Here is a 12,967-nt window from a genome sequence, read left to right on the forward strand (position 1 = left end):
GCAAAAAAAAAAAAAAAAAAAAAAAAAAAAAAAAAAAATACAGTGGGCTGCAGTCAGCAGCCACTGAGCTGTGATGAGGGAACCTCCGCACACATCTGCCACTGACCCTCAGGCTCACCTGCCAGGGCCACTTCCCTTCTTTCACTCTGATTTCCTCCCACGATTTTCAGGAACACTTGGCCACACGATGGGGTGAGGACAGGGTAGCAAGGAGAACCTCAAAGAAACAGGCCCTGTCTCCCTGGAGCCCCTCGGACAGCCAAGAAGGCCATGTCCTCCTAGGCTCCAGGGCAGCGCTTCCAAGTCTGCAGGCCATGGACCCACAGACGAGGCACGTCTCCCTCAGGCTCCACAGCAGGCCTGCACTAATTCAGACCCCGATCCCCTCAAACTCCCAGGGAACACCGGCCCCTACCCTAGCGCCTCAGCCCGCCCCTCCAGAAGGCCAATGCGAAGAGTCACCTGACCTAAACTCCACCAACTTGGGGGCTCCCAGAGCCCCAGGGGACCTGGGGTTCTCAGGGGCTCCCTGAGCCCCCTCCAGGGTTTGGCTGGTCCGCCGTGGGGTCCTTGAGGCCGCCTCCCGAGAGGGGTGAAGTGGGCGAGGGCGTCGCTGACCCACCTGCTGGGGCCTCCCTGAGCCAGCGCTGAAGGAGCAGAAGCCAGACCAGGAGGCTGCAGGGGCCGCCCGGGGATGCCATGGGCTCGGTGACGGCCTCAGCGCTCTGCGTGCCCCTGCCCACGAAGTCTCCTGCCTGAGAGTGCAGGGTTGTGCTCTCAGATCCTCACGCCAGACTGTGTCCAGCCAGAACACTGCCCAGGTCCGAGGGGTAAGGGTACATCTGAGGAGACTGTCCTTGCTAGGGACCTTCCAATTTAACGTTGGCTCTAAAAGGCGGGTGCTTTCTGACGCCCCTGCCCTTCTTGGTGTGGTACCTGGCCTGGAGCTGGTGAGGATGGGCATCCTGGGAACTAGCTGAGGAGGCTTAATTCTCCATAACGGTTCCACAAGGCAGGGCCTCATTCACCAAACCTAGATTTGGGGGGAGGGGGACTACAGATGAAGTGGGTGTGGGTTGGACAAAGGAGCTGGCTGCTATGCAATTTCAGTCGCGGGGATGCCTGTAAAAATGAGCCACCACCAAAGATACCCGCAGGTCAATCCATTCTTATTAGCTCTATGCCCCTGAGGTCTATTTGTTGCATACATGCTTCTACCAGGCCTCTGCCTCTCTGGGTTTCATCATCCCTGTTGCAGTCAGGGAAAAACAACAATAACAACTCTTGAGTTGCAGTGCTTCCCGCCTTTCCCCGGCCAAAAGAGGACAGCCAGCTACAGTGCTTTTCGAGGATATGGGTGTTCCCCTCACAATTTACTTTTCAATGTCTTGATGAAGGGGTTATTCTCTAAAGCCCTCTCTCTTTGCATTCCTTTCTCTACATTAGGCCAAGGAATTTCTGACATATCAATCTCCTTTAGTGTGGTCCACTATTGCATTCAGGTTTAAAACAACCCAGTAAACATGTAGAATCATTCCCACCTGCCTGAACCAGCAAACTGAATTCCAAATTTCTAGCAAGTGTACTGTTGATAAATTTGGGACTAAGCCTTCCCAATCAAGAATCCTTTGAATCCCATCCTATATATATACCCCTTGTTCCTTCCAATGTAGACCAGCAAAATCTTGCAGTTCTTTTTGTAAGGAAGCCTTCTACCCCTGGGTTATACTTTGCACCTGTCCTAGAGGGTGCTGGGATCTTACTCTAGTTATTAGGTCTAGAGGCGGTGAAGACGGGGGTGATTCAGGCAGAGAACTGGTATGCCCTTATAATGTAATTTACTCACATGAAGTCATTGCAGTGTCTCTAAGGTGGAGATGGCCGGCCTTATCAAATGGGAGGAGGCGCTCTTTCTGTTAGCAAGAGTGGTTCAACGTGGCTGGGGGTAAGGGTGTCCTAAATCTATCCAAATGTATTCCCATGTAAATTTTCAGGGTCTCACTCCCAATCAATGCCCTAACTTTTTTGTAAGAGTTCTGATGAAGCTCTTAATTCAATTTATGTTGAAATTCAGTGAGCCAAAAGATCAGATACTACATCTTATTATCAACTACATCAACTACATCAACCCTGCAGTTATAAGGCACATGAAAATGTTTTAGGAAAGTCAAGGAAGTTTTTAAACTGAGAAGTTAAAATTGTAAGCCTTGGGGCTTCCCTGGTGACACAGTGGTTGGGAGTCCACCTGCCAGTGCAGGGTACACAGGTTCGAGCCCTGGTCCGGGAAGATCCCACATGCCGCGGAGCAGCGGGGCCCGTGCGCCACAACTACTGGGCCCACGCACTGCCACTACTGAAGCCCATGCGCCTAGAGCCTGTGCTCCACAGCAGGGGGTGCTGCCGCAGTGAGCAGCCCACGTACTGCAGCAAAGAGTGGCCCCCGCTCGCCGCAACTGGGGAAAGCCCGCGTGCAGCACCGGAGACCCAACACAGCCATAAATAAATTAATTAATTTAAAAAAATTGTAAGCCTTAATTACAGTGCAGTCTTTGGAGAGGTAAGCAGGAATCACTATGGGAAAGGTATGAAGTCTGGCCTGGGTCCTTCTATTCTGTTTCCTCTCCCCCTGTGCTGCCAAAGAAGAAGGAGAAGGAGGAGAAGAAGGAGGAAGAGGAGGAGATGCTGCCTTATGCAACTAGGGGAAGGGCATAAAACTGTAATTTTCAGGACACAGTTTAAAGCCTACTGTAGCTGGGTGAAGAGAACGTAAAATAACCTCTATCCCTGGGGGAGGAGCAGGAAACTCTCCTGGACCAGACTTATAGAGATCTATACAGCGAGAGGGACAAGGTCACTGAGAAGGCCTCTTCTCTGAGAGCCAAGAATATAACACCTGCCTAAGAGGGAGGCTGAATCAGGACAACAAAGAATGCCCCACCTCCTCCCTCCACTAGCAAGTGTCCAGGAACAAGTAACAGCAGTCTATTGCTAGAAGAGAGAGTAAAAGCATGGAGAGACATCTTCTGTGAGACACAGGCACAAAGAGAGGACAGATAGGTGAGAGTGGAGAAGACACTGAGAAAAACTCTCCAACAAATCAGCTACCACTCTAAGCAAAAAATAACACTAGAAGAGTTTGAAGCCTGCTGCATATTGAGGGTAACCATAGCAACAACAAAAATCAGAGACAATCAGGACACAATTATCTCAACACTCCCCACTAAAGAAAAGACATACCCATTTCTGGACATAAATAGTATTGCTTAAGTCTCTACTATTCTACACAAGATGGCTAACTTCCAACCAAAAATGACAAGACACACAATAAAACAAACAAACAAACAAAAAATAAACAACACTCTTTCAAGAGACAAACCAATCAACAGAACTAGAGTAAGACATAACATGGATTTTGGAACTATCACACGGGGAATTTTAAATGCTATGATGAATATATTTGAAGGCTTTAGTTCAGAGGTCCATAAACACTTTCTATAAAGGGCCAGATAGCAAATATTTCAGAATTTGCCAACCATAAGATAAAATTAAGGATATTATGTAGGTTTTCTTATAAGAAAGAACCATTTCCTCAAAAACAGTAATAATACAAGTTGGATATAATATTTTATAATATAAATCTACTAATGAGAAGATTGAAATTTTGGAGAGGGGAGGAATAACATTTAACTTAATTGGGGTTCAAAGTTAGCATTCTCTATCATCAAAATCAATTGTAAATGTTCTGTTAATGGTGAACTGTAATGATATTGGGTTGGCCAGAACTTTTTGGCCAACCCTATATTTTATGCTTTTCATCTTTTTTTTTTGGCTGCGTCAGGTCTTAGTTGTAGCACACGGGATCTTTGTTGAGGCATGCAGGATCTTTTCATTATCCCGTGCGTTCTGCTCAGGCTTCTCTCTAGTTGCGGCGGGCAGACCTCTCTAGCTGTGGCATGCGGGTCTTTTCCCTCTCTAGTTGTGGGGCGCAGGCTCCAGGGTGCGTGGGCTCTGTAGTTTGCCGTACGCAGGCTCTAGCTGAGGCGCACGAGCTCAGTAGTTGTGGCACGCAGGCTTAGTTGCCCTGCGGCATGTGGGATCTTAGTTCCCCGACCAGGGATCGAACCCGCGTCCCCTGCATTGGAAGCCAGGTTCTTTACCACTGGACCACCAGGGAAGTCCCTATGTTTTTCATCCTTTTTTTTTTTTTTTTTTCCTGCGGTACGTGGGCCTCTCACTGTTGTGGCCTCTCCCATTGCGGAGCACAGGCTCCGGACACACAGGCTCAGCAGCCGTCGCTCACGGGCCTAGCTGCTCCGCGGCATGTGGGATCTTCCTGGACCGGGGCACGAACCTGTGTCCCCTGCATCAGCAAGTGGACTCTCAACCACTGCGCCACCAGGGAAGCCCATATGCTTTTCATCTTTAAGAGTGTCTTTTCATGCAGATAAGTGCCATCATCAAATGCTGCTATTAATCTATGAACATATGGCTTTGAGCAAAAAAAAAAAATCTTCACTTGGAAGGCATTTATTGAGTTCTTTTGGATTTTTCTCTTGATATGTGCCTTTTATCCTGTCATTACATTGCAAATTAATCACTTCATTGAAGTTTAGGTGGAAGCTCCTCAACTGCAATGCTAAGTGGATTTTTGAAATATGTAAATGTCCTTTGCATAAGGTCCAAAAACTGCTTAAGGTAGGTTAAAACTGCTTAATTAAGGTCCAAAAACTGCTTCTCGAACTGTAGCAGAAAGCTCAGAAAATATATCTACTGCAAATGTGTGTTGAAATGTATGTCTTGCTCCTTGTTTTAATTTTGGACAGCACAGGGACTTTTTTAAAGTAGCTTGATATAACTTGTGATTCAAAAAACATTATTTATCATCAAAGTGATTTTACCATAGTATAGATAGCAATAGAAAACCAATAAAGGATGGGAGATACTGTTATCTCCCATAGATATCTCCCATAGATATCATAGATATCTCCCTATCTATACCATAGTATAGATAGCAATAGAAAACTAATAAAGGATGGGAGATACTGTTATAAGGCCCTTGCACTACCTAATCCTGTTATTTGAAGAAAGAGGACAATTAACTAAAGATATTCACTGTAAACTCAAGGGAAACTACAGAAAAGTTAAATAACTATAATAAGTAAGACAATAGTGAGGATAAAAAATACTCCATGGGCTTCCCTGGTGGCGCAGTGGTTGAGAATCTGCCTGCCAATGCAGGGGACACGGGTTTGAGCCCTGGTCTGGGAGGATCCCACATGCCGCAGAGCAACTAGGCCCGTGAGCCACAACTACTGAGGCTGCGCGTCTGGAGCCTGTGCTCCTCAACAAGAGAGGCCGCGATAGTGAAGAGGCCCGCGCACCACGATGAAGAGTGGCCCCACTTGCCGCAACTGGAGAAAGCCCTTGCACAGAAACGAAGACCCAACACAGCCAAAAATAAATAAATAAATAAAACAAAGAATTATTCTAAAAAAAAAAAAAAAGTACTCCATTAATTTAAAGAAAAGCAGAGAGGAGAAGAGAAACAAGAGATGGGACAAATAGAAAACAACTAGCAAGATGGTAGATTTAATCCAACAATAACAATACTTACACCAAAGGTAAATGAATCTATTAGATGAATTAGCGATTCTATTAATTCACGTTCATGTTGTATTATATGAATTAAGACAGACTGTCAGACAGGATATTTTTTTAAAAAGCACAACTATTTACCCACATTAAATATAGACGGGTTATGGGGGAAAGTATAGAATATGATATATGATGCAAACACTAATCAAAAGAAGAAATGGCTAGATTGCTATCAGGCAAAGTCAACACCAGAACAAAGAATATTGTCAGGGATAAATAAAGACATTAATTGCATAATGATAAACAAAATCCTAAATATGTTAGGATCCTAAATGGAGCTAACAACAGATCTTCAAAATTTACAGAGCAAGTGGAAAAAGACATTCTAACCACAATTAGAATTTGGAACTTTAACATGTCTTTCATAATTGATAGAACAAGTATACAGAGAGCTACTGAGTATATATAAGATCTGTAAAACAGTATCAATGAGTTAGACCTAACTGACATTTATAGAATACTATATCCTAGCAACAACACAATATACCTTTTTTTGAGTGTACATGGAGCATACACCAAAATAGAGCATATTACAGGGCCATTAAACAAATGTAGCAAATTTGAAAGAATTATAATTGTACAGAATATGTCTTCAAATTATAACAGTATTAAACTAGAAACCAATAATAGAAAAATATCTTGAAAATTGCCAAATGTTTGGACAGACTTTAAAACTTTTATTTTGGACTTCCAGAATGGCTGCATGAGGAACTCGGTTGATTCTCTCTCCAGAGAGAAAGCTATTTATCTGGTGAAAATTATTTTTTAAAAATAACTATTCAAGTTCTATGGAAATTGTCCTAAGGGCATACAGAAAATTGAGAAATATTTATGCAAGAAAATCTAAAAATTCTTGGTTAGAACCAAGAGTTCTTGGCGAGAGTCTGGTATTTGAGCCACGACCAGCTCCCATCCCTACTCCTTAGCTTCATATTATGGAACTCTGTTCTGGGCAAGTGGCCAAGACAATGGGGTCTCCCTCTCCCCCAGCTATGGTTTCACCCCAGGAGAAGCAGACAGCTGGTGTTTTTCATTCTCCCAAGACCATTTTGCAGAAGCTCTGTTCTAGAAGGCATGACCAAGAGGACTAGAGCTTCCTTGCCTCACTTAGCCCCTACTCATAGAGCAGAAGCTCTACCCCAGGCACAGCAGGCTAAGAATACTGGGTCTTCAATTGTCCCATCCCAGCTCACTCATAGAGCAGAAGTTTCATGGGAGGGGCAAGTGAGATACCAACTCTCTCCCCATTACGCACTAATAGAACAGGAGTTTCATTCCAGGAGAAACAGGCTGCCATCCCCATCCCTAGGTCTGGTACAATAGCACAAACATTCTGCCCAGGAGGATAGGCAGGCTGAAAGAAATGCTCTGCAACTCTGCTTGAAATAGCTGAATTTATTTGGAACAGAGGGTGGAGAAATTCATGCCTAATGGAGTTGTTAAGAACAACAGAGATCTTCCCGGTGAGCAGTTAAGAGAGGGTCAGTAGCTCCATGATACTAGCAACAAAAAGTGAAACAGCAGACTAACCAGAAGTTTAACAGAGAAAACCAGTGAAAGAAGCAGCCAAGAAGAGTTCTCCTGGGATCCCACTCATCCCCAGGGGTCTAAAACGCTATGCATGCACTAGGCTACACCAACTCAGGAACAATAAGAGCAGGAAGTAGAGCAAATTTAAATGTATTTTCCAAACCAAACACAGATCAGCAAAGTGCAGAAACCTTGCTAGTGCAGTGGATTTAAGCACAACCTCTGACCAAATACTGGCTGCACAATGAGCTTCTCTGACCCAGGGGCGACTCCTAATAAGCCCAGCTTAAAAGTAAAATCACACTCATCCTTAGTAGGCTGAGAGACGGTACACATATCCAAGCCTCTGTCTTTTCAAGAATGAATGGATAGGGAATTTCCAAGTTTCTAGTCATTGGATGAACATGTGGTGGCGGAAGGGAGAGTAAATTCCCTAAACGGTGAAAGCCGTCTCCAAGACACGCACACATTTCCAACGATAAATAGTGAAAATAAAACTGACCAAAGGGGCTTACATACAACCATTGACCATTGAGTAGCTAGCTTACAGTGATCCAGGAGTTAACCCTAGGAAGCCAGGCTAAAATATAAAAATAAGGAAAAAACCTAAGCAGGGATATCAGAGGCTGCAAATTGAGGGGGAAATAGACTTCACAAAATTATCTCACACAAGTACTAAACAAATAGACAAATGATCACCACAAGTCCTGGGTGGGCAGGAATCAGTATCCCGACTTGCTATACTATATTACCTATGACATTTGCTTTTCAATGAAAAAATTACAAGACATGGAAAGTGATGAAATAAAATTATTTTTAAGGCAGGACCAGAAAAATTTTAAACATAAAATTCTCTCTCTGCCTGTTTGAGCCACTACCCCCTCCCCTTTAGTGTGCATTGTACATCTGCATTATGCACTAACTAGCTCTGCTCAGAAGACACAGGAATACCTACTCGCCAAAAGAAAACCAATTTCTTCCTGGCACCAGAAGGTAACTCCTTAGGAGGTAACATTCCTTTCTCAGTCCTGTAAGGGCTCACAATAACCCACTACTCACCTTGGTGAACTATGTAAACTGTCAATATGAGACTTTTTTTTTTTTTTTTTCGGTACGCGGGCCTCTCACTGTTGTGGCCTCTCCCATTGAGGAGCACAGGCTCCGGACGCGCAGCCTCAGCGGCCACGGCTCACAGGCCCAGCTGCTCCGCAGAATGTGGGATCCTCCCGGACCGGGGCACAAACCCGTGTCTCCTGCATCAGCAGGCGGACTCTCAACCACTGCGCCACCAGGGAAGCCCCCAACATGGGACTTTGATGCATAAAACTTTGTCTCAAAATCTTATATAACTGTGTTTTGATCTCTAACAGGCAGAACAGTCCCCAGAACTTTTTTTTTTTTAATTTATGTATTCTATTTATTTATTTTTGGCTGTGTTGGGTCTTTGTTGCTGCACGTGGGCTTTCTCTAGTTGCGGTGAGCAGGGGCTACTCTTCTTCGAGTGGGGGCTACTCTTCCTTGTGGTGCACGGGCTTCTCATTGTGGTGGCTTCTCTTGTTGCGGAGCACGGGCTCTAGACATGCGGGCTTCAGTACTTGTGGCTCCCAGGCTCTAGAGCACAGGCTCAGCAGTTGTGGTGCACGGGCTTAGTTGCTCCGTGGCATGTGGGATCTTCCCCGACCAGGGCTCGAACCCATGTCCTCTGCATTGGCAGGAGGATTCTTAACCACTGCGCCACCAGGGAAGCCCCCTCAGAACTTTCTGAAAAACTGTCTCCCAGGTTATAATCCTCAGGCTGGCTCAAATAAAATTTTCTACTTCTTTCTTAGATTGACTATTGATTCATTTTTTGTCAGCAAAAGATACAGGAAAGTTTAACCAATACATAGGAAAAGAAGCAGATAGGAGAAACTTAATTTATGGGGTCTTCGAGGGGCCCCATGTGTTGGACATAGTAGACAAAGACTTCAAAATAGTTATTTTACACATGTTCAAAGAAGAAAAAGAAACACACACACATACATATACATACGTGTCATCTCAATTGAGGCAATAAGCATTTGGCAAAATTTAACACCCTTTCATGATCAAAAAAGAAAACAAACAATAAACTAGGAACAAAAAGAAACTTCCTCAATGATGAAGGCCATATATGAAAAACCCACAATGAATATCATACTTAATGGCAAAAGACTAAAAGCTTTTCCCTAAGATCAGGAACTAAACAAGGATGCTCACTTTCACCACTTCTACTCAGCATTGTACTGAAAGTTCTAGCCAGCCAATTAGGCAAAAGGATCTTACATATAGAAAACCCTAAAGATTCCACAAAAAAACGTTAGAGATAATAAATGAATTCAGAAAAGTTGCAGGATACAAAATTAACATGCAAATATTTGTTGCATTTCTATGCACTAACAGTGAACAATCAAAAAGGAAATTAAGCCGAAAATTAACCAGAAATCAATGACAGGCTCAAATGTCAAACCAAAAACTATAAAACTCCTAGAAAAAACTATGAGGGAAAATTTGTGTAACCTTGAAGTAGGCAAATATATCTTAAATAAGACATAAAAACAAGTGATAGAAGAAAAAATTGATAAATTGGACTTCATCAAAATTTTGCTCTTTGAAAACTACTGTTAAAAGAATGAAAATTCAAGGTAGAGATTGAAAGAAAATATCTGCAATACATACATGACAAAATATTTGTATCTAGAACATATGAAGAACACTTACAGCTCTGTAAGAAGACAAATGGCCCAGTAAAAACTGAACAAAAGCCAAATACTGGGAAAAAAAAAAAAAAACAATGACCACTGACAGGTAACTGGATAAACAAAATATGACATCCATACACATCAAAAGTTAACTAATTAATTACTTAACTAACTCCTGATACATACAAATGTATGGGTAAATCTCAAAATCATTATGTTGAGTGAAGGAAGTCAGACCCATACAGAATTATTCCATTTATATACAAATTCATATAAAATTCCAGGGCTTCCCTGGTGGCGCAGTGGTTGGGAGTCCGCCTGCCAATGCAGGGCACACGGGTTCGTGCCCCGGTCCGGGAGGATCCCACACGCCGCGGAGCGGCTGGGCCCGTGAGCCATGGCCGCTGGGCCTACGCGTCTGGAGCCTGTGCTCCGCGACGGGAGAGGCCACAACAGTGAGAGGCCCGCGTACCACACACACACACAAAAAAAAATTCCAGAAAATGTAGACCAATCTATAGTGACAGAAGGTAGAGAGAGCAGTGGTTGCCTTGGGCCAGGGGCAGAGGGAAGAATGAACTGTGAAGGGACACAAGGGCACTTTTACAGGGGATGGAATTGTTCTGTATCTTGATTATTGTTGTGGCTTTACAAAAATATGTATCTCTCAAAACTAGTCAAATATGTGCAATTTATTTCATTTAAATTATACCTCAGGGAAATTAAGAAAACAATCCCGGGACTTCCCTGGTGGCGCAGTGGTTGAGAATCCACCTGCCAATGCAGGGCACACGGGTTGCAGCCCTGGTCCAGGAAGATCCCACATGCCGCGGAGCAACTAAGCCCGTGCGCCACAACTACTGAAGCCCGCACACCTAGAGCCCGTGCTCTGCAACAAGAAGCCACCACAATGAGAAGCCCGCACGCTGCAATGAAGAGTAGCCCCCGCTCACCACAACTGGAGAAAGCCCGCGCGCAACAACGAAGAGCCAACGCAGCCAAAAATAAATTAACTAATTAATTAGTAATAAAAAAAATCAATAGCTTTTGTGCTGCAAAAAACACTATCAGTAGAGTGAAAGACAGTCCACAGAATGGGAGAAAATATTTGCAATTCATATATCTGATATGGGATTGATATCCAGAGCATATAAAGAACTCCTACACTCAACAACAAAAACCCAATTTAAAAATGGACATAGAAATTGAATAGACATTTCTCCAAAGATACAAAAATGTCCAGTAAGCACATGAAAAGATAACCAACATCACTAACATTAGGAAAATACAAATCAAAACCACAATATGATACTACTTCACACCCATTATGATGGCTAAAAATAAACAATCCAAAATCAACAACACAGAAAATAACAAGTGTTGGTAAGGATGTGAAGAGATTGAAACCCTGTGCCTTATGGAGAGGAGAGAGGAAGGAAGTTAGGGGAGAGAGTAGGGAGACAAGCAGAAGGGGAGTGGAGGAAGGTAAAGAAAGGAAGAAACTGAGCTATATATAGGCAGGAAGACCAAAAGGCATCATTTGTGGAAGATATAATTGCTTTCTAAAACAAAGCCAAACAAACCAAGTGAAAAATTAATAAAACTATAAGAGAATAAACTAAGAGGGCTGGGGAAAAGATCAGTATACAAAATCAATAACTTTCTACCCTGAAGCAATAATAAATTAGAAAATGTAATAGAAAAAAAAAAGATATTCCATTAAAGATAGCCATACACACTTCTTAAAAAAATACCTAGGAATTGGCACAAGACCTTGCATCACCTGCCTGGGTTCCTCTCACCCTTTCTTATCACTCTCCTCCTCACTCACAGGGCTCCAACCCTGCTGGCCTCCTCGATGTGCCGCACTAGCTCCTGCCTCCCGGCCTTTGAACTGGCTGTTCCCTCTGCCCCCAGATGTCCACACAGCTCATTTCCTCACCTGGTGGGTCTATACCAGGATCAGTAAACTTTTTCTGTAAAGGGCCAAATAGTAAATATCTTAGGCTTTGTGGACCAAGAGACAAAATCGAGATTATACAGGTACTTATATAACAAAAGAGAAAATGAATTTCCATCAATGTTTATTGATGAAATTCAAAATATAATTGGAAGAACTGAGTACTAGTTTTGGGGGGTTTTTTTGTTGTTGTTTTTTCGGTTTTGGTTTTGGTTTGGGGTAATACGGGTCTACTAAGAAGAATGGAATTCTTTTAGGGGGATAACATCAAAATTAGTGTTCCCTATCTTGGAAATGATCGCAAATGCTCTTCTGTGAAAACTATTCTCAGCTAAGAGGTGGTGAGTCAGATTTGGTCTGTACTCAAATGTCACCTCCCCATTGAGGCTCTCCCAGGACACCCTCTCAAAAAGTGTGCCCCCCTACCCTGCCCTCTTGATCCCCCTTATCCTCTAATTTTCTCTGTAGCGCTTCTCACAATCTGAAATACTATTCATTTTACTCACATATACATGAGCTGTCTTCCCCTTCCACATGTAAACTTTCTGTGGACAGGGTTTTTGTATGTCTTGTCACTGCTGGATTCCCAGCACCTGGAACATGTCTAGCACACAGTAGGTACTCAACAAACATCTGCGGAATGAATGAACAAATGAATAAAATTCTAGTGAAGAGAGATGAGTTAATACCTGCAAGTGCTCAGAGCATTGCCTGGTACACGCTTTGCTCAAAAAGTATTACTCACCGTTACTGTTGTTCTTTTGAGGAGGGGCCCCAAGCATCTGCAAAATGCAAGCTCCAGAGCAAACAAATCTTCCAGCTACCAGATATGTCCAACGCACACCTATCTGCCTGCTACAACTCTTCTCCCTGTCTCCTTGCTCCCCCTGTGGCTCCTGGCCTCTGTCCCTCCACTGGACCCTGTGTCCTCCTCTGGCTTTCTGTCTTTGTCCCTCAGTTACAGATGGGGCTTCAGGACCAGTTCCCAAGGGCCGTCACGCCCTATGGTGCCTCCAGCAGAGTCTCCACTCACTACCAGAGAGGCCTTGGACCCAACTGTCTGGTTCCACTCTGTCCCCCACCCCACCCCTTCATTGCCTAA

The 12,967-nt window shown here is 43.7% G+C and overlaps 2 protein-coding genes across 2 annotated transcripts in view; both read right to left on the reverse strand.

The window, feature by feature from the left end:
• The window catches only part of PRSS42 (serine protease 42), a 4,176-nt gene extending 3,475 nt beyond the window's left edge, over window positions 1-701 (reverse strand). Inside the window, 5 exon segments of the mRNA XM_024751465.1 lie at window positions 35-94; window positions 96-139; window positions 141-192; window positions 468-489; window positions 527-701. Of these exon segments, the coding sequence (XP_024607233.1) occupies window positions 35-94; window positions 96-139; window positions 141-192; window positions 468-489; window positions 527-701 (353 nt within the window).
• Window positions 1-12,967, reverse strand: part of MYL3 (myosin light chain 3) — a 43,131-nt gene that overhangs the window by 11,746 nt on the left and 18,418 nt on the right. The gene's annotated exons all lie outside the window — the stretch shown is intronic.

This window comes from Neophocaena asiaeorientalis, unplaced genomic scaffold (assembly GCF_003031525.2).
Source record: "Neophocaena asiaeorientalis asiaeorientalis breed wild unplaced genomic scaffold, Neophocaena_asiaeorientalis_V1.1 scaffold221, whole genome shotgun sequence".
NCBI classification, from domain to species: Eukaryota; Metazoa; Chordata; class Mammalia; order Artiodactyla; family Phocoenidae; genus Neophocaena; species Neophocaena asiaeorientalis.